General features: G+C 52.3%; 1 protein-coding gene across 1 annotated transcript in view; it reads right to left on the bottom strand.

Annotated features, from left to right (window-relative positions):
• Nucleotides 1-104: 104 nt before the first annotated feature.
• LOC116537716 overlaps nt 105-24,573 on the bottom strand; it is a 24,551-nt gene continuing 82 nt past the window's right edge. The window contains exons 2-4 of the mRNA XM_032259999.1: nt 24,075-24,484; nt 22,723-22,860; nt 105-873 (exon numbers count right to left, since the gene is read on the bottom strand). Coding sequence (XP_032115890.1) covers nt 349-873; nt 22,723-22,860; nt 24,075-24,484 — 1,073 coding nt within the window. The 3' untranslated portion in view covers nt 105-348. The remainder of the gene's footprint in view (nt 874-22,722; nt 22,861-24,074; nt 24,485-24,573) is intronic.

The following is a 24,573-nucleotide window of genomic DNA, read 5'->3' as shown; positions in this document are numbered from 1 at the left end:
TTCCTTCCCTCCCTCTCTCCCTCTCTCCCTTCCTTCCTTCCCTCCCTCTCTCCCTCTCTCCCTTCCTTTCTTCCCTCCCTCCCTTCCTTCCTTCCCTCCCTCCCTACCTTCCTTCCTTCCCTTTTTCCTTATGGGCTGAGTGCATTTGCCTGCTCGACTGGGTGGAGCAGAGTGATCAGGACCCAAATTCAGGGACCCTTGGGGCCCTGCAGGCATGACTCCTCCCTGCTCAGTGTTTGCCAAACTTAGATTATAATCCACTGAGGTTTGGATAGAAGCTCAGTGGGCAGCGATTCCTAGAAAATAGGAGTATATCACACGCAGGGTGAGTGTTTCATGAAAATGGTATCAGCTATACACATACATGAATACATGTGCACACATTTGTACAGGCACGCATATATCAACTATGAACGTATACTTGAATTTTCTGTCGAGATGGAGGATGAGTGTAGAGTGAATGTGTGTTGCATAAGGGCAAGTGTTTTGTGAAGCTGGTGCCAGTTTTAGATATCTGTCCACGCCTGTGCACACACATGCATGGGGGGGCTGTGCAGATTGCATCATCTCCTGTGGGTCACAGCCAAAGATGTCTGAGCAACTCTCTTTTTTTCTGTTTACTTCAAGAGAAAGAAAAAGTAACAAGCCAGAAGCCCCAGGGCTTCTCAGGAAACAGGCTGAGGGACACTTGCAGCGGGATCGGAAGGTCCGGAGGTGGAGGCACATCCTTTGCCCACCACAGACGCCGGAGGGCATGTCGACATTGCCTGCAGATGTCCAGGAAAGAGCTTGGACCTGGGAGGCAGAAAGCCAGCGGTCCGTGACCTTGGCAAGCTCTCCAGCCTCCCAGATCACCTTCCTTGTCTGTCTTACCTGTAAAAGATCGAGAGCCTCTTTCGGTTGTTTTCAGATTAAACACAGCACCTGCAAGGGTCCTAAGCATGGCCCTGGAGAGACCCTTCTGTGAGTCACTCTCACAACCAAATGTTTTCTGCTTGCAGAGAAAACCCAAGCTGTCCCCAGTGTCCCTTACAGTGACAAAGGCCCCTCGGAAGCAGCCCCACCCCCACAGCCTACAACCCGCTGAAGGGACAAAACACAGACAAAACTTAAAAGAAGTAAAAACACACATGTTGATCCCACCCCATCCCTTAGCGTGCGTAAGATATACACAGGAAGGAAGTGGCCGGGTGATTCAAGGAGGCTGAGCTGCAACGGCTCAGGGAAAGGAATATTTTCTGACAAGTCCGCCCTGACTGTGGTTTTGAACATGATTTCAGCCCAGTTTTGGCCCGGCCCCCGGCCCCCGCCGGCACTTGTGTCTGCAGTCTAGACACAGCAGCCAGGGTGGACGCCCGTGCAGGAAGGCGCCCAGCGGGCTGCTGCCCAGCCTTGAGGTTGGAAAGAGGCCGTTGGAGCAAAAGCTGCTGCTGGCCAGAGTTGGCGGGGGGCTGTGGCTGGGATGGGGATGCGTGGGCCGCTGCCCAGTCCACAGGGCTGAGGAAGGAGTCAAGCTCCAAGAAGCCTGCTTCCCCACGTGTTCCCAGCTACTGACTCACAAACAAACCTGTTTTTGATTTCTGCTCTTAGCCCACTTCAGGCCCCAGCACATCCACCCTGTGGAACCAGGGAGCTCCAGACACGTCACTCTCAAACCCAAAAGTCCCTTTCACGCCCCTGAGATAGCAAAGACCAGTTTCAAGCCTCTCCCACCTCCATCCATAGCGCCTCCTGCTTTCCAAGCCTTTCCACACCCCAAGTCTGGCTCAGCTGTAGGCAAGCACCTGATTCGAACCTCCCTTGCTGTTGGTTCCTAGCTCTCCTTCCCAGTCCTCTGTCCAAGGCCTGCCCATCTCCAGGGCTGGCTTCCTGGCTCTCCAGCTGGAAAGGCTCTCTCCCCTGCTGTCACTGATCCTGCATTTTTCCACGTGGGCAGCTGTATGTCCAGCTGTGTGCAGCTGTATGAGCCTTACCTCTCTGAGCCTCATTTCCCCATCTGTAGAATGGGGATTTTGAGAGCTGTCTACTGAGATGAAGTAACAGACGCAAAGCAACGAGCCTGACACACAGTCCTGGCACCAGCGCTGGGCCGCGTGAATGATTACACCCCGATTACACCACCAGTGACAATGATGGCAGGCTTCTCCCCGTCACTAGGTGGGAATTTCTCTGGGGTAGGACTTGGCTGTTCTCTCTCCATCTTCCCCCAATTCCACAAAAGATTTCCTATATCTGGCAGGTACTCAAAAAAGAAATGTGAGAGTTGGTATGTCCTGGTGGTCTGGGATCAGAAGATTATTCGCATGGTGAGGGCAGCTAAGAGCCCGAGCTAGGCAAACTGCACCTTTTGCAGGAGGGGCAAGAACAGCTGTAGGGGCAGCTGTGGCCTGGCTACCAGGGACTGGCGTGGAACTCATGTCCCTTGCATGGAGCCTGAGTGGCCAGTCAGCCTCAGCCCACACAGGGGCAGCACTGCTTCCAGACCAAGGGCTCAGGGAGATCTCACAGGGCTGGACTCTCAGGGTGGGGGTATTTTTGAGATGAGATTCCCTGGGGCCCACAAAGGTGCTATCGTCTGAGCCCACAGGCTGCACGGGCATCCTAGCCCATGGCCTTCAGTAGAACGGGGGGCGGAAAACAGGTGAGTCCTTCAACGGCCCTGGCATGGGGCCAGGGAAGGATTCACCCTTCCCTAGCAGACAGGGACTAGGAAAGGGGGGGACACTGGTGGAAGAGAGGGGTCACCCTGGGTGGAGGAAACAGAGCCTACAGTCCTGGGAGACCAAGGTGGCTAGAGTTTTCAGGACAGAGGATGGAAAAGGAGAGAGCTGGCAAAACAGAGCCCTGGACATCTGCAAAGCGTCTCCTCGATTATTTGCTTCGTGCGTGTGAAGAAAATGCCTGGGCCAGGGAAAGCCACCGGGTGGAAGTAAAGAACAGCACCTGGGGCCGGGCGCGGTAGATCAAGCCTGTAATCCCAGCACTTTGGGAGGCCGAGGCGGGTGGATCACGAGGTCAAGAGACCGAGACAATCCTGGTCAACATGGTGAAACCCCGTCTCTACTAAAACTACAAAAAATTAGCTGGGCATGGTGGCGCGTGCCTGTAGTCCCAGCTACTCAGGAGGCTGAGGCAGGAGAACTGCCTGAACCCAGGAGGCGGAGGTTGCGGTGAGCCGAAATCGCGCCATTGCACTCCAGCCTGGGTAACAAGAACGAAACTCCGACTCAAAAAAAAAAAAAAAAAAAAAGAACAGCAGCTGGGGCTCTCGGGGGGCTCCCACCAGCCAAAATGCACAACTCCTGATTCACTGGGCATTGGCACAGTACTCAGCGGGTAGCCTGGACAGCCCTGGCCTAAGCACTGCTCCACACCCACCTAACAAATCATCAAAGCAAGACCCAACAGACCAAGCCATTCTCAGTAGCTTCACTGCATCTCAGAAAAAAAGCTCAAGATTATTTATGTGTTTCTTTTTCTGTTTGGTTTTGAGAGAGTCTCACTCTGTTGCCTGGAGTGCAGTGGGCGCTGGAATCACAGGCATGCACCACCATGCCCAGCTAATTTTTGTGTTTTTAGTAGAGACAGGCTTTCACCATGTTGGCCAGGCTGGTCTCAAACTCTTGGCCTCAAGTGATCCGCCCAACTCAGCTCCCAAAATGTTGGGATTACAGGCATGAGCCACTGCACCCAGCCTAACATGATTTATAAGAATACAAAGATAGCCAGCATCCAACACGGTAAAATTTACAACATCCAGCTTGCAATGGAAATGACCAGGCCAGGCGCAGTGGTTCACACCTGTAATGCCAGCACTTCCAGTGGCCGAGGCAAGAGGATGACATGAGCCCAGGAGTTTGAGACCAGCCTGAGTAACAAAGCAAGATCTCATGTCTACAAAAAAATATTAAAAGTTAGCGGGGTGTGGTGACACATGCCTATAGTCCCAGCTATTCAGGAAGCTGAGGCAGGAGGATATCTTGAGCCCAGGAGGTTGAGGCTGCAGTGAGCCGGGATCACACCACTGCACTCCAGCCTGGGCAACACAGCAAGACCTTATTTCAAAAAATAAAAAAGGAAAGAAAGAGAGAACAAGAAAGAAAACAAGAAAATGATGGAGGCAAGGCGTTGAGTTTGATTTGAGATTTAATGTTGGAATGGTTATTCTCATTATATAAAATTCTAGTGTTACCTTGTGTTTAGAATGGAGGCTATTTTGCTAGAACTTTAACTCCCCTTTCTCATAAGGATAACACTGTTGCTCTCCTCCATCCCCACATTTTAAGTTTTTTCCTATGGTGGTGAGGGACAAGGGAGCATTAGGGGAGAAGTGCCCTGTACCACCACCAGGAAGGAAGCTTCTCAAGAGTCTCCTTGGTCTTCCCTGTGAGTACCTGGTGAGAAATAATTCATTTTTTAACTTCATATGTGCAATTTATATATTATATGAAATCTATTAATTGCTCTATTAATTTTACAACCTGCTATCTTGCAGAATTCTTTTATTTTTTGAGGTAGTTTTACCAACTATTTTACAATCTTTTTCTCTAGGATTTTCCAGAGACACCATTTTGTCATCTGTAAACAGAGATGGTTCTTCTTTTTCAAGTTTTATGCCTCCAGTTCTTTTCTCTTACCTGATTGCATTGGTTAATGTATTAAATAGTAATAAAACTAAGAAAATGTTTGCCTTGTTCCTAACCTTAGTAGGAATGGTTCTAGTTTTTCCTTATTAAATACCAGTGATTTTAGTATGAGGTATATACATAGTTTATAATTATAAGGATATATCAATTCGTTTTCTTCAAGACTGTAAGTACAAATGGGTCTTAAATGTTTTCAAAGGCTTTATTGGCCTCTGTAGAAACAATTATATAATTTTTCTCCTTCAACTTATTGATGTGATCCATTTTATAGAATATTTCTTATTATTGAATCATCTTTGAGTTCCTGTTATGGAATTGCTTTTCATTGCAACATTTAGTTCTGTAGTTTGAGGAAGTCTTTTTCTTTTTCTTGATTTCCACTCTCTTGTAGCCAGAGTATTTCTCAAATGTATATATTTCCCAAGAATGAGTTCATGGGTGGTTAGCTTTCAAAATCTTTTCATATACATAAAGCATTATTTCTGCTTTCATAATTAACAGTTCAGCATTTTTGAGTCAAGATAGTCTTCCCTCCCACCTTGAAGGAAGCCTTCTATGTCTCCTTAGTACATGCTGTTGAGCTCAAAACCCTGCCAGTGACCTGTGCCACCCCGTCCCCTTATCTTTCTCGTAGTTCATGGCAAAGTGCCCAGGTATTGATCCTTTCTCTTCCTTTCCCTTCTTTTTTTATTTAGAAGTGTCCCTACATTGCCCAGGCTGGTCTTGAACTCCTGGGTTCAAGTGATCCTCCTGCCTCAGCCTCTCAAAAGAATGACATTACAGGTGTGAGCTACCACACCCAGCCATCTTTACTCAATCATCCTGTTAAATAACTTGAGAGGGCCGGGCGCGGTGGCTCAAGCCTGTAATCCCAGCACTTTGGGAGGCCGAGGTGGGTGGATCACGAGGTCAAGAGATCGAGACAATCCTGGTCAACATGGTGAAACCCCGTCTCTACTAAAACTACAAAAAATTAGCTGGGCATGGTGGCGCGTGCCTGTAGTCCCAGCTACTCAGGAGGCTGAGGCACGAGGGTTGCCTGAACCCAGGAGGCGGAGGTTACGGTGAGCCGAGATTGTGCCATTGCACTCCAGCCTGGGTAACAAGAGCGAAACTCTGTCTCAAAAAAAAAAAAAAAAAAAAAAAAAAAACAACTTGAGAAAGTTTTCATTTAAAAATGGTTTCTCCTTTTTTGGCTCTGGGAAATTATTCCCCCAACATTTCTTTATTTCCCCCTGTAGGAGACGAAATAATGGCTCACCAAAGGTGTCACATCCTAATCCCTGGAACCTACAAATACGTAATCTTATATGGAAAAAGGGACTTTGCAGATGTCATTTAAAATCTTGAAATGGGGAGATTCTTCTGTATTATTCCAGGGAGCCCAATGTAATCACAAGAATCCTCATAAGAGGGAGGCAAGAGGGCCAAAGTCATAGAAGATGTGGCAGCAGAAGCAGAGGGGAGGGTGGTGCAATGATGGAGGTGGAGGCCAGGGTCAGAGGAAGAAATCTAAAGATGATACACTCCTGGCCTTGAAAATGGATGGGTACACAAGCCAAAGAATGCAGGCAGCTTCTAGAAGCTGGGAAAGACAAGGAAACTGATGTCTCCCAGAGCCTCCAGAAGGAATGTACTCCTGCTGACACTGATTTTAGGATTTCTGGTAGTTATAGCTGTAAGAGAATAAATTTATGTTGTTGCAAGCCATTAAGTGTATGGTCTTTGGCTACAGCAGCAATAAAGACCACTGCACTTCCCTCCATTTTTTTTTTTTTTTTGAGATGTAGTCTCGCTCTGTCACCCAGGCTGAAGTGCAGTGGTGCAATCTTGGCTCACTGCAGCCACTTCCTCCCAGGTTCAAGCAATTCTCCGGCCTCAGCCTCTCAAGTAGCTAGGATTACAGGTGCCTGCAGCATCGCCCAGCTAACTTTTGTATTTTTAGTAGAGATGGGTTTTTGCCATGTTGGCCAGGCTGGTCTCAAACTCCTGACTTGAGGTGATCCACCTGCCTCAGCCTCCCAGAATGCTGGGATTACAGGTGTAAGCCACCATGCCAGGCCTATTGGACACATTCTGACACTCTAGATTGATGCTGTGCATCTCTTACCTGCCCTGTCAGACTCCATCTTATATCTTCCTGCCCTACAGTCTGGGAAGTCACTTTGACTTTACTTTCCTATCCTTCTTCTGAGTTGTTTTTAATTTCTACCATTACATTTTTAACATCTCTAAACCTTTGATCCCTGGTTTGTCCTTTCTCTAGTTTCCTGTTTCTTGTTTTGTGGATGCAACATCTCCTCAAACATCTCGGAAATGCTAATCACAACTTTTTTATTCTGTTCATTGCCTTTAGCATCTATTGCTTCCAGGGACAACTGTTCCTCTTGTTCATCTTGGTCCTTCTGTCTTGTGACTGTTTTCCTTGGTTGCCTGTTATGTACACAGATGAAAGATAAGACTGATGCATACAGATAGCTGCCAAGGGTTCCCTTTGTGGTTCCAGGTCTGTTTACTCAGCAGGCCTCTCCCCTTCCTGGGAAGGCTGGCTTGACTTCTGCTTAGCAGGGTGAGTCATACCTGGCGCCCTCATCATAGGGTGCCCAGCTTCCTAATTTATATAAAAAAACCAAACTAATGAAGGCTTTACTCCAGCAGATACTAACTATCGTCCTAAGTTCACTCCAACTTCCTAGCAAGATGTTTTAGTCAGTCCTGGATCTTATAACAGAATCACACAGACTGGGTGGGTTATAAACAACAGAAGTTTATTCCCCACAGTTTCAGAAACTGGAAAGTCTAAAATTAAGGGGCCAGCAGATTTGGTGTCTGGTGAGGGCCTACTTCCTGGTTTGTAGACAGCAGTCTTCTTGCTGTGGCCTCACCTGGCAGAAGAGGAAAGGGAGTGCTCCAGGGTATTGTTTGCTAAGGGCACTAATCCCACTCATGAGGGCTCTGCTCTCAGGACCTAGTCACCTCCCATAGATTCCTTCTCCTAATGCCATCACATTGAGGGTTAGGTTTCAACGTGTGAGTTTTGGGGAGACATGGCTCCATCTACAGCATAAGCATATCGTTGGTTCTATCCTAGTACAAAACAGCACCGCTGGCCTCTTTTGAGGCATGGTGGAGCCTGGGATCAGAGCAAAGAGCTCACCTCGCTGTTCTATGCACAATCTCTCCATCCATACTCCCAAGTGAAGTCCCTCGCTTCCCTCTCTTCTCAAACTGTGGGATCAGAGCAAAGAGCTCACCTCACTGTTCTATGCACAATCTCTCCATCCACACCCCCAAGTGAACTCCCTCGCTTCCCTCTCTTCTCAAACTGTGGACCCTGAGCTTGCAGCCTTTCCAGCTAGTAGAGGCGCCCTTCTACCCAAGCTCCCTCCCCCCTGCCACATACAGTCGCTCCTGCGCACTTACTGGGCTCCAGTGCCCTCTGCTTTGGTATATAAATCAACACGATCATGCCTGCTTTTTATTTTCTGGATGTCCGTGAAAGCCACAGGCCCGCTGATACTCGCCTGTGCCCCACTCTCCTTCTCAGCTCTGCTTGGGTTATGCTACTAGGCCATGCTCAGGGAGTTTGGAAGGAGAGGGAAGCAAACAGGGCGTTCAGTCTGCTCTGTGGGCGCCTCTGCCGATGTGCTCAGTTACCACTGTACTTGTGGTAACATGCCAGTGTGTAGGAGTCCCCTCCCTGACAAGGACGGAGCCATCCCACAGATGAACCGCCTTAGCGCAGCAGGCGCTCCAGACCAGGGTAGCTTAGAACCACTGGCTAGCCTTTTTCATGAGAAACATAATTGGCTGTAAACTCTCTGAGAGTGGTGAATCAATCAGGATTAACTCTAGCTATGGGTTTAAAGAAACCCTAACACAATAGTGGCTTAAGCAAGAAAGCAGTTTACTCAGTGTGGGAAGCGAGAAATCCAGGTCTGTTACAGAGCTACACTGTGATGAGGACTCAGGCTCCATCTATCCTGTGCTTATTACCCTTGTGTGGCTTTAAATATCCTCGTGTGACTTCCATTCCCAAGATGACCCCATGGTCCAATGTGACTGCTGAAGCTCCTGCCATCATGTCCACACTTCAGCCAGCAGGAAGAGAAAGAAGGAGGAAGGGCTCACCACTCATTTACAAGTTACTTCCTGGGATAGAAGTTGTTCGTGACACTACTGCACACCCCATCCACCAGAATTGGTCCAGAGAGCCACACGCCAAGCTAAAAATCAAGGTCTTCATTATTAAAGATGGGAACATGTCTGGTGGGGCCTCTAAAGGAGTTATCTCCTTTGGGATTTTACTCCCCCATCTTGAGACAAGAATTCTGGAGTCATGATTCATCGATTATTTGCCAGGCACCCAGTTTCACTGTAGCCTTTGACTTGGAATATGTTGATCAGAGTTACCCAAACCGGAGCAAAAGATCTTGCCCCAAATTGCTTCACCAGTAGAAAAGACAGTAAAAGAAGCAGCGGAATCAGCGGACATATCTGTACTCAAACATTTTGAAGATCGAGATAGACTAATAGTTTGAATTGGCAATCGAGCCATAGAGAAAGCAGGAAAGCAGGAAAGCAGCTTGTGTTCCCCAGGCCTGGGCTAGCATGCCTTTCCTGGCGTCCATTTTTCCTGCTGGGCCCCAAGGGACCTGGCCCTGTGCGTCAGCTCTGTGGCTGCAAGGGATGCTAACGAGGCTGCTTACGAAAGAAGAAAACAGTTCACGAGTCCCATTGCCTGTCCCTCCAAGGCAAACACTTTTAAAAGTATTTTTTCCCACATTTTAGCATTTCATATTCTGATAAGGCCCATTTACTGCTGTTGGCTGAGCCAGAGCAGCCTACACATCCCAGGGGAAAAAGGACCTTCTCCGACAGAACCAAGTCTAGACTAATGAGCTGCAGAACTAAGTTTCTGGAGATAAGTGAGAACACCGAGACTGCCTCCCCATGCTCCACCTGGGGCTCTCTGCAGCAGCTGCTGCTGGAGACGGCTGTTCCTCCACTCCTGGCGGTGGGACGGCGCGCTGCCCTGGGTCCCAGTGCTGCCGACGGCCAGGTGGGACCTGAGCACAAGGCCCTGCCCCAGAGCAGGGACATTCAGGCTCAGTGGACTTCCTGAGTGTCTTCTCCACATGAAGCCATCACATTTCCTGAATGGAACTGTCTCTCTGGGCCTTTGTCACGCGGGACCACTTGGGAAACCTCCACCTAGCCTCAGCTCCATGGCATCTGAGGTGCCCCAAGCATACTGCTTTCAACCCTTACCCCTAGAGGTGCCCCTGTGGGGTGGGTCCCCAGCCGAGAGCTCCTTCCAATCTCCCCTCCTCATCTAAACCCCTTCTGGGGGCACATCTCTTCCCAGAGGGATCTCCCCCCAGGAAGGCCATGGACCCTCCCAGGGTCAAGAGGCAAAGGAGCAGCAGAGCCTGGAGCTGAACCCGCATCTGCGGCTCCCAGGCCCGGCCTCCATGGCCCCTCTTTGCCCCCCCCCCAACAGCCTCGCTCAGAGGTTGTGTCCTGGGCATGCGACATCTCCCCGACTGGGGTGGACATTGGTGCTGCCCACCCACACCCGCTTCTCCTCAGGCACGTCCTGCATTCTGCACAGTGAATGGCAGCAGGATCTGCCTCCCAACGTGCTCTTCTGACACAGACACTCTGGCAATTCTGCTGAGAGGTGGGTTGGCTTCCTTCCTCTTCACTCTGGGCAGGCATGCGTGCCACTCTGGGTAAGTGATGCTCTGTGGCTTCTGAGACTGGGTCACGAATGGAGACAGTGTCTGCTGCTTCTCTTGGGACTGCCCTTGGAGACTGTCCTCATGCTGTGAGGAAGCCCAAGAGGGCCGTGCAGCCAGGGGACAGCTAGAGGCCCTGGAGCTAGACTGCTGAGTTCAGGTCCCGGCACAGGCTGGCCTTGGGCAAGTCCTGCATCTCAGAGCCTCAGTTTCCCCATTTGTAAAATGGGCATAATATAGTCTTTCCCTCTGAGTGTTATTAGGAGGATCAAATTCCCACAGGAAGGGCCCAGCCCAGCCCCACACACCAGGTGGGCCCCACTCAGTGTTGCTTCCTGCTCTTGGCACAGGCTTGCACCCCAAGTACCGGCCCTGTACCCACAAGGCAGGATGCAAGCCTCAGGCACATCTTTGACCCCTGCCCCCCTCAGAGCAGGCTGCCCATCGCCTGCTTCACCCCTACCCGTGCCATGCCCTGACTGGGGCCAGCCGGGATGTTACATCACCCAGGCAACAAAAAGTGGGCCCAAGGGACCCTAGGCAGGTGGGCAAGGACTTTGTGAAGAGAGGAAAACCTTGCAGCCTAGAAGATTTTGTCTCCGCCAGGCACAGGGGCTCACACCTGTAATCCTAGCACTTTGAGAGACTGAGGCAGGTGGATCACCTGAGGTCGGGAGTTCGAGACCAGCCTGGGCAACATGAAGAAACCCCATCTCTACTAAAAATACAAAGTTAGCCGGGCGTGGTGGCACATGCCTGTAATCCCAGTTACTTGGGAGGTGGAAGCAGGAGAATCACTCGAACCCGGGAGGCAGAGGTTGCAGTGAGCCAAGATTGCGCCATTGCACTCCAACCTGGGCAGCAAAAACAAAACTCTATTTCAAAAAAAAAAAAAATATTTTCTTTCTTCATCTATCCACAGGACATATTGCAACACCTGCCTCAGAAGGTCACCTGGTGACATAAAGGGTGATGGCAAATGAGATGCTTCCAAGTGCTCAAACCCAAATCTTGGGGTCAGCTCATCTTGCCCCTCTCCCACATGTCACAGCCATCACATCCAGCCAGCCAGCCCTTCACAGGCAGTTTACCCTGTACCCCCAGAACAATCAACTCTGGTCTGGGGCATTGTCCCTGCTCTCCTGGATCTGCCAAGGGCTCTCCACTTCCCTGCAGGGCACCTCACCCCCAGCTCTGGCCTCCCTGCTCTGCTCCAGCCCCCTGCCTTATGCTGTCCCAGCTCTGGGACGTGGGATTTGAGTTTTCCCTGCCTGGGGCACATTTCGCAAGGCTTGCTGGCTCACTTTTTAAGGCCTTTATTGAAATGTCATCCACTCACGGAGACCTCCCTGAGCAGTCTAATTAAACTGTAGAGCACTCCCTCCATTTGGGGTCCCCGGCTGTCTGTCACTATTTTCTGTTTTGTGGTTGCCACCTGACACAATGCTCAGGATGGTGTCTGTCCCTCCCGTTAAAACACAAGCATGAACATCAAGGCAGGGCTTTGCTGTCATGTTTCACTGCTTTTGCTCCCTGGATTCCTGCCAGTAAATGAATTTGGGAATACCCTGCCCCACTGATCAAGGCCAGGTGGAGGGAAAGCAGAGTCGGGGTGGAACAGGAGTAGGACTCGTCTCCTGGCAGGCGGTCGGGAACCCCATGGGAAGGCTGCAGTCCAGCTTGGCCTGAGACCATGTCTTACGGCCTCTGTGAGTCCAAGCAGTGCTGATGACAGCCTGGGGGTCTGAGTCACCCTTCCCTGTGGGAAGCCCCTGAGTGAAGAGCAGAAGTCAAGTTCAAAGGGGGCAGCTGAAGCTTTGAAGAGCCACTCAGCAAAGGGGCCTAGGAAAGCACAAGGTACCAAGGTGTGGGCCCAGCGGAGAAGCCCCAAAGCCAAGAGCCAGGTTCTCAGCCCCTCCCTGTGGCCCGCCCTGACAGATTGGGCAGGACAGGTATGCACATGCACAAAAAACCCCTAAGCCAGAGGACCCTCCCTGCCAGTGGCTGGTGCCCCTCTGCCCCATAGCAACCCCACCCTGGCACATCCACCCAAGGTGAGCCAGCTCTGACTCTGAGGCCACACCCCTTGTCCTGCACCTGGCCTTGGAGTGGGGGTTAGTGCACGTTTCAGCACCCTTGAACCTTATCTGGGAGTAGAGGGGGCAGGCTTAGGCCTGGACCTGGAGCAGTGGGTGTCAAGAAATCCGCAGGGCTGGCCTTATCCCCTTCGTGGGCAGGATGGCTCTAGGAAAGCAAGGGCAGTGTGGTGGTTTGGCACAGCTGACTGCAGAAAACTCAGGGATAGGCCAGGCGTGGTGGCTCATGCCTGTAATCCCAGCACTTTGGGAGGCTGAGGCAGGCGGATCACCTGAGGTCAGGAGTTCGAGACCAGCCTGGCCAACATGGAGAAAACCCATCTCTACTAAAAATACAAAAATTAGCCAGGTGTGGTGGTTAGCGCCTATAATCCCAGCTACTCAGGTGGCTGAGGGAGGAGGATTGCTTGACCCTGGGAGGCAGAGGTTGCAGTGAGCCAAGTGCCATTGAACTCCAGTCTCAGGGATAAAACTCAAGGATGCAATTCCCCGCCATGGAAGTCGCTCCTCATCTGTGGGGCTAAGAGGCCCCTTGTTTTCAGACGGAGCTCAGCTCCTCTCAGAGGGTGATTGCAACTTTGCCCAGTGGGGTTAGGGTTCTCTGCTCTGCTTCTCCATCTGGTGCTGACCTCCTCCAGGGCAGCCAGCACCTTCCTCTTCACTAAGGTAGGATGAGGGGCTCGTACTCTGCCAGGGACCCTCAGGATGCTTAGGCCAGGGTGACACTGAGCTTCCCTGGCATAGGCTCCAGGGAAACCTAGCAGATGACACAGGCCCACCCAGAGGGGCGGATCAAAGGGAGCTGTGTGAGTGAGCACTAGCTGACAGCAGGGCTTGCCTGATGCTTCTGGGCCCAGCTGCAGGCTCTTCCTGCCCATGGGGTCCTGTGGCTGTTCTGCAGGGAGAGGGAGGAGCACACCGAGCGTGGTTGACTCTTCCTGCTTCTCGACTCCAATGGCCTTGGTCTCCTGCTTGGAGGAGGGCCTGGGGGCCTGCTCCAAAGTCAGACACTCCTGATGTGGTACTGTGCCTGGGGACAAAGGTGGCTTGGAGGGACCTGGTGGCCACGTGGGCCTTGGAGCCATGAGCTCGAGCCCTGGGATGGGAGGGGTTGCCCTGGAATGGGAGGGGTTGCTCCTTTTCCACTGGGGTCCAGGAGGCAGTGGGCTCTTGCTGCGGGGGCACCCTGGGGGCCAGGCAGCAGCCCCTGAAACAGGCACTGGCCAGAGCCTGGGTGCAGGCCGGGGGTTGGCCCCAAGGCCAAATCGGCTCCCTCACTGTCCACAGTGCTCTGCTCCCCGCGACGGCACACAAAATGCCAGCAGCTGCTTTGGTTTGGCAGCTTCCGCTGCCACCCCCATGCCCCTTCTAAACTCAACAGTGCTGCCGTGTCTGGTCGGTTGTGTCCTGGTGCAGCCCTGTCCCCTAACACCTGGGCTGTTTCCTTGCTATTTGGCCATGGCGGAGCCTCTGAGGCCTGGGCTCCTTTCAACTAAGGGGTTGGGGAATCTCTGAAAACACCACCAATTACGGCCCCGCCCGAACACGAGCACCGTGTGTTTTGTGGTGGGAACGTGTCCAGGCAAAGGCCTAATCTGAGAGATCAGGTAAATTACCAAGCAGCCTTTAGAGCCTGAGCACAGACACAGGCCTAGCAGGCTCCTTATTAGGCTAATTACTGGCTCCTGGGCCACTGAAACTGTGTAAAACCCAAGATAAACTCCAGGTGGACCAGGAGAGCATCTGTGAGGTGGTGTTTTCCTGGAGAGGCCCTCAGGCTGAGCCCTGGGAGAGAAAGATGAAAGAATTCCCCGGGAGAGTGGATCGCCTCCCAAGATGGGAGAAGTCTGCAGACCCCACATCCAGCTCCTAACTCTGACCCCCTCCATGTCCTCATCTGTAAAGTTCATCCCTCTGACATTTATGACATGTCAGGCGCTGCCGGCCACTGGATACGGTTGAAAATAACAATAGTAATAATGTCACAAAATCAGCTTCACACCGTACAAAGAGCAGCTCCTTCATTTTAGATGGGGAAGCTGAGGCTCGGGGATGTTAAAGAACTTGCTAACAGCTGTAGAGCTGGCACCAAGAGGCAGCCCAGATCCTAAAGGGGAAACAGGCCCAGGAACCTCCCCGCCCCACCCTCAAGGACAGACGACGCTGGCTGGCCACGGCCCCTCCCGCTCCGAGGCGTCTGGGCCTCTCCGCCTGCAGCCTTTGAAAGTGCGGGTCACTGAAGAGGAGAGGGCGCCACCGCCCCAGGCCTGAGACCGCCGGCAGTGGGCGGGGTCGGCGGCTCTCAGGGCTCGTAATTACACTCCGTCAGGGTAATTATGCTGGCGCTGGGTGTCTCCTGAGCCCAGTGCAGGAAAGCTTGCCCACCCTGCCACGTGCGCCCCTGCCCTGCCCTGCCTGACACCACCCTTAGCCTGGACACCATCTCCGCCTCAGGACCTCAGGCTTGCCCCCAACCCCCCTTGCCCATTTCTGCCCAGGGAAATGACCCCTGGAACTGTCCCTGTGGCAAAGTCGAGGGAAAAACCTGGACTGGAGGAGAGAAGTGCCCTCTGGACGCAGGGCAGGGACAGGCACCAACCCCCTGTGCCACTGTTGAAACCACCACTGCAAAGTTATAACCCAGACGATGAAAGAGATCTGACCTAACCAACTCCATCTTGCTTCTAACCTCCAAACTGTCCTGGTTCATTCCTGGGCGTAGCCGAACTAACTTTGGCAGGAACTTGGTTTATAGTTTATAGTTTATAACAAAGAGGACAACAGCTGTTTCCCAAAGCAGACCTCCTTCTTGCCTAGGGACTAGGCTGCCTTTGTAGGACTAACAAATTAGCCAAAAGATTAAAAATTGTGATCTGGGCGTGGTGGCTCACGCCTGTAATCCTAGCACTTTGGGAGGCTAAGGCTCGCAGATCATGAGGTCAGGAGTTCGAGACAGTCTGGCTCACATGGTGAAAACCCGTCTCAATGAAAAATACAAAAAATTAGCCCGGCGTGGTGGTGTGTGCCTGTAATCCCAGCTACTCAGGAAGCTTGAGGCAGGAGAATCACGTGAACCTGGGAGGCGGAGGTTGCAGTTGGCCGAGATTGCACCATTGCACTCCAGCGTGGGAGACAGTGAGACTCCATCTCAAAAAAAAAAAAAAAAATTAGAAGTTGTGGTTTAGGAGTCATGCAGCTGGAGACTACAAGATTCTGACTTTCCCCAAATTGCTTCTGGGGGTAACATCACTATTGTAAAGCCTAAAATCCCTAAAACCTGTGCTTGAGATATTTTGCAGACGCTGCACTCAGTGGATCACCCAGCACCACCCAGATCAATAAACTGGCTCATCTGATCTTGTGGCCCCCACCCAGGAACTGACTCAGTGCAAGAAGACAGCTTCGACTCCCTATGATTTCAGCTCCAACCCAACCAATCAGCACTCCCAACTCACCAGCTGCCCCCCACCTACCAAATTATCCTTTAAAACTCAAATTCCCCAGTGCTCAGGGAGACTGATTTGAGTAATAGTAAAACTCCGGTCTCCTGCACAGCTGGCTCTGAGTGAATTACTCTTTCTCTATTGCAGTTCCTGTCTTGATAAATCGGCTCTGCCCAGGCAGCGGGCTAGGTGAACCCAGTGGGCAGTTACCTGTCTCCCCCAAACATAGCCCAAGGCTTTCATGGGAAACCCTTCCTGCCCCACTAGCCTCCTCTCCGGCCCTACAGCCCCTGGCTCAGCTTGATCCCTCTGCATGGAAGTCCTGCCATACCCTGTCGCCTGGTCCCCCTCTTCTCTGAGCATCCCAAGTCACTCTCACAGCCCCCAGGCCCCAGGGCCCACCACCTCACTCGGGCCTATGTGTTCCCCATGGGCTAGGAAGCCTCGAGGACAGGGATGGGGATTTCACCACACCCTCCAAAAAGCCCTGCCAGGCCAAGACAAGGCCAAAGGCAGGACAAGACAAGGGACATCTGCCTTGGGGGCCAACCCCCGAGTCACTCAGAAACTCTACTCTGTCCCCAAGGTCCCTGCAGCTCCCATACCACCGCCCCAGACCAGGGGTATTAAGAAAAGGGGGGGCCACATCAACTTCCAAATTGGACCCAACAGGCTTAACTAGACTTGCCCATCTCCTTTTGTTCCTTCCTTTTTTCATGAAATAGAAAGAATGAGCCAGGCATGGTGGCTTATGCCTGTAATCCCAACACTTTGGGAGGTCGAGGCAGGTGGATCACCTAAGGTCAGGAGTTTAAGACCAGCCTGACCAACATGGTAAAACCCTGTCTCTAAAAAAAAAAAAAAAAGAATGAAGAGACGAGCCTTGTTTTTATAGCAGTGATTCTCAAGGTGTCATCAGGCCCAGCAGTGGCAGCAGTACCTGGGAACCGGCTGGAGTACCCAGGCCCACCGCAAACTCACTGAATCAGACATTCTCTTTAATAAAACCTCCAGAGAAGCCTGATGCTGGCATCTCCACTGCAGTTCCTGTCTTGATCAATCGGCTCTGTGCAGACAGTGGGCAAAGTGAAGCCATTAGGCTTCGTGCGGTGTGCAAGCTCCTGGCCTGCAGTCTCCCTCTCTCACCCTCACACTGAGCCCACCATTGCTTCCTTCAGACCAGGAGCTCAGGAGCTCTAGGGCCCCAGGGCCTCTCTTACTCAGAGCCACTCCAGGGCCTCCCTCCAGGGCCTCCCATCAGTTCCTTTCTTCTCTAAACCACACCCAGGCTGACCCCTGGAACTCCTAGTCTGCCTGAATGTTGCCCTCGCCAAAGGCGGTACCCAGGTGTGTGAGCAGTTTAGGGTCAGATCCCCTACTCGGCTCATGGACTAGAAGCCCCGGTCCTATGGACAATCGCCTTTTACCCAGGCTGGGGGTTACAGGTCTATCTCAGTGTCTTATCTTCTTTCTTCAAAGGCACAGCCAAGTATCTGGACAGGGACAGGATCGGGCGCTCCGCAACCTCTGTCTGCTGGAGACATTAGGAACAGAGAAGACCACGCAGACATGGGGGTGGCTTCCACAGTAAAGTGCCCGGACCAGCACTCCACGAAGCCACCATACTCCACCTAGGCACCCTGACCCTCTCTCCACTATCTCGGTTCATGTGTCCGTGCTGATGGGATGCCCTCCTAGGGCCCCATCAGTCCCCCACCCAACTAACCAGGTTGAAAATGTAAGCCCAGTGACACAGTATGCAAAAGGCTGCAGGAGCTGCCTTGCCCGAGTCCCCAGGACCCAGGGCAGAGCCCGCAAGTCCTTCACTGGGTCCACCGCTTCGCCCACCCTCCCTGAATCCCCAGCCAAGCTAGCCATCAGACAGTGTTGGTCCCTCACAGCAGGTGTGCCCCTGCCCCTGCCCCTGAAGCCCACAGACCATGGTCCTTCCTCTACAACTCAGTGCCAACTCTGTGCATCTCTTCCCTTTGGGGTACTACCTCGAGTCCCTGTGGTCTCCCGACAAAGGAGACCTCCATCCCTAGAGGGCACGTTCCTCACTCACCTAAATGTGTTCTTCCTCTGCCAGTGAGGAAAGAAACCCCTCTTTCCTGTCTCTTGTCTCAAAGAAGGAGGAAGTAAAAGTTGAGACATAGCACGCATCAGGTCAGTGGCCTGGAGATTAAAGATTAAAACCTAGAGATTAAAGATTTAAATCTCGGCTGGGCACGGTGGCTCACATCTGTAATCCTAGCACTTTGGAGGCCAAGGTGGGTGGATCACCCGAGGTCAGGAGTTTGAGACCAGCCTGGCCAACATGGTGAAACCCCATCTTTAAAAAAAATTTAAAAATAAAAATAAATTAAAAAATAAAGATTTAAATCTCTGGTGATCTTAAGGGTGGGGGCGATATGGAGAAACACCCTCTATTGTTCCCATTCAATCTCACTCAAACCCCTACACTTCATGGATCACAACCCCCTCACATGTACTTTCTAAAACTATAAGCCCAAGACCCTTTCACATGTAATATCTTGAGTTGTAAGCCTATATAAAGGCTGAGGTGTCCTTTGTTAGACGCCCTTGGCTGTTAGGCAACTATGCCACCTTGCTCCCAGTGGAATAAATCACCCCTTCCTTCCCAGTTCAGTGTTCAAGAGGTCTGTTTCTCTCGGCCACTCCTGCTTCACCAGCACCGGCCACAGGCCAGGCACATGGGGTTGCATGAGTCAGAAGGACTCTTTAAATATAGTAAACTACATTTGAACATTTAAGTTTTAATTTTCTTTTTAAATAGTTTAATAGTCTCAATAACATCAAAAGAAAAAAAAACCTTCCCAAGTATGTAATCAAGTAAGTATATTGAAATATGGTGATCTACATTTTCAGAGTTTTTTGGCATGGTGTCCATATCTGTAATCCTAGCACTTTGGAAGGCAGAGGCAGGTGGATTGCTTGAGACCAGGAGTTTCAGACCAGCCTGGGCAACATGGCAAAGCCTTGTCTCCACAAAAAATCAGCCAGGCCTGGTGGCATACACCTATAGTCCCAGCTACATGGGAGGCTGAGGCGGGAAGGTCACCTGACCCCGGGAGGTCAAGGCTTCAGTGAGCCATGATTGTGCCACTACACTCCAGACGGGACAACAGAGTGAGACTCTGTCTCAAAAAGAAAAAAAAAAAAAAATTAGAAGTTAAAATCTTGAGCAGGGCGCAGTGGCTCATGCCTGTAATCCCAGTACTTTGGGAGGCCGAAGTGAGTGGATCATGAGGTCAGGAGTTTGAGACCCGCCTGGCCAACATGGTGAAACCCCATGTCTACTAAAAATAGACAAAAAATTGCCAGGTGCAGTGGTGGGTGCCAGTAATCCCAGCTACTTGGGAGGCTGAGGCAGGAGAATCGCTGGAACCTAGGAGGCAGAGGTTGCAGTGAGCCGAGATCACACCATTATACTCTAGCCTGGGTGACAGAGCAAGACTCCAATTCAAAAGAAAAAAAAGAAGTTAAAATCTCAAGTCTAAATTAATTCCTCAATTTTTTTTTGTTTTTGTTTTTGTTTTTGAGACGGAGTTTCACTCTTGTTACCCAGGCTGGAGTGCAATGGCGCAATCTCAGCTCACCACAACCTCCGCCTCCTGGGTTCAGGTAATTCTCCTGCCTCAGCCTCCTGAGTAGCTGGGATTACAGGCATGCGCCACCATGCCCAGCTAATTTTTTGTAATTTTTTAGTAGAGACAGGGTTTCACCATGTTGACCAGGATGGTCTCGATCTCTTGACCTTGTGATCCACCCGCCTCGGCCTCCCAAAGTGCTGGGATTACAGGCGTGAGCCACCGCACCCGGCCAATTCCTCAATTTTAACTTTAAATTCTCATTACAAGGCTGGCGTATGACTCTTACGGGCCACATTATCCAAAACATAAGAAATGCTGAAAAGACCATATGCATGTGTTTCACAATGCTAAAATTGTGGATTTGATTCTCATTAACATCTAGATGAACAATTCTACAATTTTGTCATCAATATGTTATCAGAGTTACCTTTCTAAGGAATATTGGGTTAGATTCTTGGCTGGTGGAGCATCTGATGTCTGCAGTGGCCCTGCCTACAGCCAGGCAGGAGGCTGATCCTGCGTCAGTTACTCTGCCAATTTTTTTCACATGGCAGGAGAAGAGCCCTCCTACGGAAGTTCCCTGGACATTGGTCACATGTCACCTAATTCCTAACTCTTTTCACTGACAGTCCCCAGCCCCCTTCTGGTGGCTGCACACTTCTGTCCCACTGGGCTATTTACTGCTTCCTATATTTCTGTTTCCCCCACCCCCAGGCCTTCCTATCTGTTAGCAGAACCAATAGATATTTAAATGACATCTGTCTCACTCTCTAACCTGGTGACACCTGACTGTGGTTGCTTGGTAATGGTAGGCCCCTGAGCCCTGGTCATCTGTCCCTGATAAGCTGTACCAGCTTTAAGTCAATTGTGCTGTCTAGTGGCTCCAGCCAGATGTCCAGCAGCGAGGACAGGATGACAGGGTGTCCCAGCCCCTCCCTGCATCCCCAATACAAATCTGTGTGGGGAGGCATCTCCCAAAGCCAGCCTCCCCGTAACACGCCCTCGCCCAGTGTGTTCAGACATCCCTGTATCCCTCCCTCCAGTCACTCTAGATGTTGAGCTGGAGACCAGAAAAGGGGGTATCCTCAGGCACCAGCCTTTCTGGAGTGCGAGGGAGCTATGGGGAGGGGATTCCCAGCCTGACCATCTATACCCAGTCAGGGCATGGGAAGCGCCCAGCCCCAGAGCAGATGTCCTCCTTAGCTGGAGAAGTGGGCTGGTAACAGAGGGAGTAGGCCTGGGAGGATGGGTGGTCCACCCACCATCCTCTGTCTTGGTTAAAGCAACCCTCCTAAGGAAGGTGTATCACAGGCCCTGACTGGACAACAGCCAAAAAAGCTGGCGAATATCCAGTAGGCAGAAGGTGGAGGGTCGGGGACTCTGAGGCACACTTCTTGGGCCAGAATCTCAGTTCTACCACCAAGCAGCAGCATGACTTGGGAAACTCAATTCTTTATATTTTGGGGGTTCCCCACCCCCATTTTTATTTTAAGAAATTAATTTTGATGTGATATTATTAAATGAAATTAAATGTCAAAACTGTAGATGAAATGTGCACCCTTGCCATCAGAGAAATGCAAATCAAAACCACAATAAGGTACCACTTCCCATCTGCGAGGATGGCTGTGAACAAAAAGGCAGATAGTGACAAGCATGGGGGGATGTGGAGAAGCTGGACCTCTCATGGATTGTCAGTGGGAATGTAAAATAGTACAGATGGAAAATATGGCAGTTCCTTAAAACTAAACATAATATTGCCACATGACCTAGGCGTATACCTGAGAGAAATGAAAACTTATGTCAAATAATAAAAAATAAAGGAAGAAAAAAGAAAACTTATGTCCACACAGTAACTTGTACATACATGTTCATAGTAGCAGCATTCATAGCAGCTAAGGAATAGAAATAATCCAAACATCCATCAGTGAATGAATGAACTTTAAAAAATAGTAGATCCATAGGACAGAGTATTATTAAGCCATAATAGGGAGTAGGGGCTGGGCACAGTGGCTCACGCCTGTAACCCCAGCACTCTGGGAGGCCAAGGCAGGTGAATGACTTGAGGTCAGGAGTTCAAGACCAGCCTGGCCAACACGGTGAAACCCGTCTCTACTAAAAATACAAAAATTAGCCAGGCCTGGTGGCGAGTCTGCAATCCGAGCTACTCGGGAGGCTGAGACAGGAGAATCGCTTGAACCCAGGAGTTGAAGGTTGCAGTGAACCCGCTACAGAGGGAGACTCAAAAAAAAAAAAAAGAGTGGAGTACTAAAACATGCTACAACATGGATGAACCTTAAACATATATGTGAAATGAAACAAGACAGACACAGAAAACCACATATTGTTTGATTATGTTTATATGAGATAGTCAAAAGAGGCAAATCCAGAGACAGCAAGTAGATTAGTGCCTCCTAGGGCTGGGAAAATGGGAGAATATCAGGGTGCTAGCTAACAGATACAGAGTTTCATTTTGAGATAATATCCTATAATTAACTACTAATGGTTGCACATGTCTGTGAATATACTAAAATCCAATATATTATATACAGCAAATGGGTGAATTACATGATATGTGAATTATATCTCAAAAAAATTAGAAAAAATGCACCCAGAGAAAGAAGTCTCTCACTTTCACCTCCATCCTCTCTGCCCATATCCATGGGGCTTCTTTTTGAAAAAATAAGCAAAGTTTATATATATATAAAATATACACCCACACTCTAAAATACTCCCTACTTTTTTCTCAAGCAGTATTGTTCCTTTTTTTCCTTTAACTTAACAGTGCACCCCAGGGCTGTCAGCAACTCTGGAGAATGCACAGCGCTTCTCCGTGGAGACGTTAGCCTCCTGGACTGCGCCCCAGGACAACCTTGCCTACAAGTTGTTTCCTGTCTGTACAGGAGATCCCTGTGGGAGGCCCCCCAGATCCAAGGGCAAAGGCGTTCCAGGCTTGGCAGATGAGGCTGCCTGTCCATTCACCTCCCCACCCACCATCCACGCAGACAGGAGCCCCACCTGGTGCCCTCCAGCCACGCAGCAGGCCCTTGACACTCCACAGAGGCCTCCCTTTGTTTGTTTGTCTGTGAACCGAGCTGTGGTGGATACAGGTCCAGCACTCAGAACGGTGCCTGCGCCACAAGGAACATGATCTCAGTGGGAACTCTCATCATCACCCCCCTCACCTGCAAGGCCAAAGCGGCGATGCCTGGCTGCCAAGCTGTGCCTTTGCTTCCTCTCTGGTCTTGGAGCGCCGAAGCAGCTGCAGCTACGACCCCAGAGCTCAGCGGGGTTGAGTCTCGAGACGCGGCGTGTAGGGGATACTAGAGAAACAGTGGGAGGACCGAGGGTCAGAGTGCTGGGATGAGCCTGGATGGCCCGCACCTTGCCCTGGCACTGAGACACCCTGGCGGGTGGGTGCATCCTAGGTCTGCGGGGTACGGGGTGGGTGCTCTTTAGTCGGGTTTAGTGAAGGCCTCTCAGGGGGAGCACTGGAGCAGAGGCGTCCAGGGAGTGCGCAGCTCACCTCCGCATCTGGACCGGGACGTGAAAAGGCCGAAGGCCCGGCCCGTTGGCTGCTGACAGAACGTTGCAGGCAGCAGGGAGGCCCCGAACACTCAGCAGGGTGGGGGCTGGCGGGAAGGTAGGGGCAGGGTGAGTTCTGGCAGAGCCGCAGGTGCCAGGTGGGGTGGGGTCAAGAGGCCGCTGGAGCCAGAGGGGAAGCCCTCTGTGGGTTCGCCTTGGACGGGGCCCCCGCGCCCGCCTGCAGCCTTGGAGGCTCTCCCAGGCTGCGGCCCGTCTCCGTCCAGGCGGGGCTGGCAGGGCTGCAGCGAGCGGAGCTGCACGGTCGTGAGAAGCGATCTGCTTTGCAGGTGGGGCCGCCAGAACTTGCTCCTTGCGCTCCAGGCGTAGCGGGCGTGGCTGGAGCGGGACCGCGCACCTAGGGCAGCTCGCGACGGGCGCACGCAGCCGCCCAGACCTCGCGGAAGCGCCGGGGGCGGGGCGCGTGCGGCGGGGGCGGGGTGGGGGGCAATCCCGGAAATGGGTGTGTGCCTTGATGGGGCTCCTGGCGCAGCCCCGAGCTGACCGGTGTCTTGGGCCCGTGCAGGGGCCCCATTGTTAAAATACAGCGAGCTGACGCCACTGAATTTCCAGACTGTCACCTGAGTCACTGGGGCTCCTTCCTTCGAGCTATTTCCAGGGCGGCCCCCCAGGACAGGCCCGAGGGGTCAGGGAGGAATAGCTGCGTCCCGCGGACACCCTGAAGGCCCCTTCAGGAGCAGGACGGTCGCGCGCGTGGAGGACCCAGGATGTGCGATCAGGGACCTGAGGAGCCCAGGGGACCCAGCGGGCAAGGACGCGGTTGGGAGCGGGTCAGGCGCTGGGAGAGCAGGGCGGGGCCGCGTCGGGAGGGGCGGGGCCTGGGCGGCTGCAGTCTCAGCCCGCCCCGCCCCCGTGACCTCTGACCCGGCGCCTCAGCCCGCGGCCGCACAGGTGGCGTCGTCCGCGTCTCCCTGAGGGTCGCCGTCCGCGTTACATGAGCTCGCCTGAGGAGAACCTTACGGTGACACAGTGCAAGGCACAGCGACGGTTCTGATCGAGTGTCACCTGAGCTCGCCGCGGGCTGCGGGGCTCGCAGTGGGCAGAGGGCGCCGCGAGGTGGAGACGACGTCCTGCGGCGGCTGCGAGCGCCTGGGGCGGGCCGGGGTCGGAGCAGGGGTGGAGACCGCGCCGCGGGGGCGGCTGGCGGGCCTGGGCGCTGGCTTCGGAGGGAGTGAATGGCACCGCCGGGCTCAGCGCCCGCCCCGCCGAGGGCTCCCCCCGCCTCCGACCCCGCCTTCCAGGCGCTGATGCCCGAGCAGGAATCCCCGAATTCCAGGAACTCACTAGAGCCTGGGAAGCGCCTCACGCCGGGCTCCGCCTCCTTCTGCCCAACTCCGTGGACTCCTCAAGGGCCCCTGTGTGCCTGGGGAGCACGCAGTCCCCACAGCCCCCCCACAGACCCCGCAGCTCCCCACACCCACAGCCCCAAACCC

Source organism: Sapajus apella, unplaced genomic scaffold (assembly GCF_009761245.1).
Source record: "Sapajus apella isolate SASKATOON/1434 unplaced genomic scaffold, GSC_monkey_1.0 scaffold113, whole genome shotgun sequence".
In the NCBI taxonomy this organism is placed as follows: Eukaryota; Metazoa; Chordata; class Mammalia; order Primates; family Cebidae; genus Sapajus; species Sapajus apella.
This window is presented reverse-complemented; position numbering and strand designations above follow the sequence as displayed.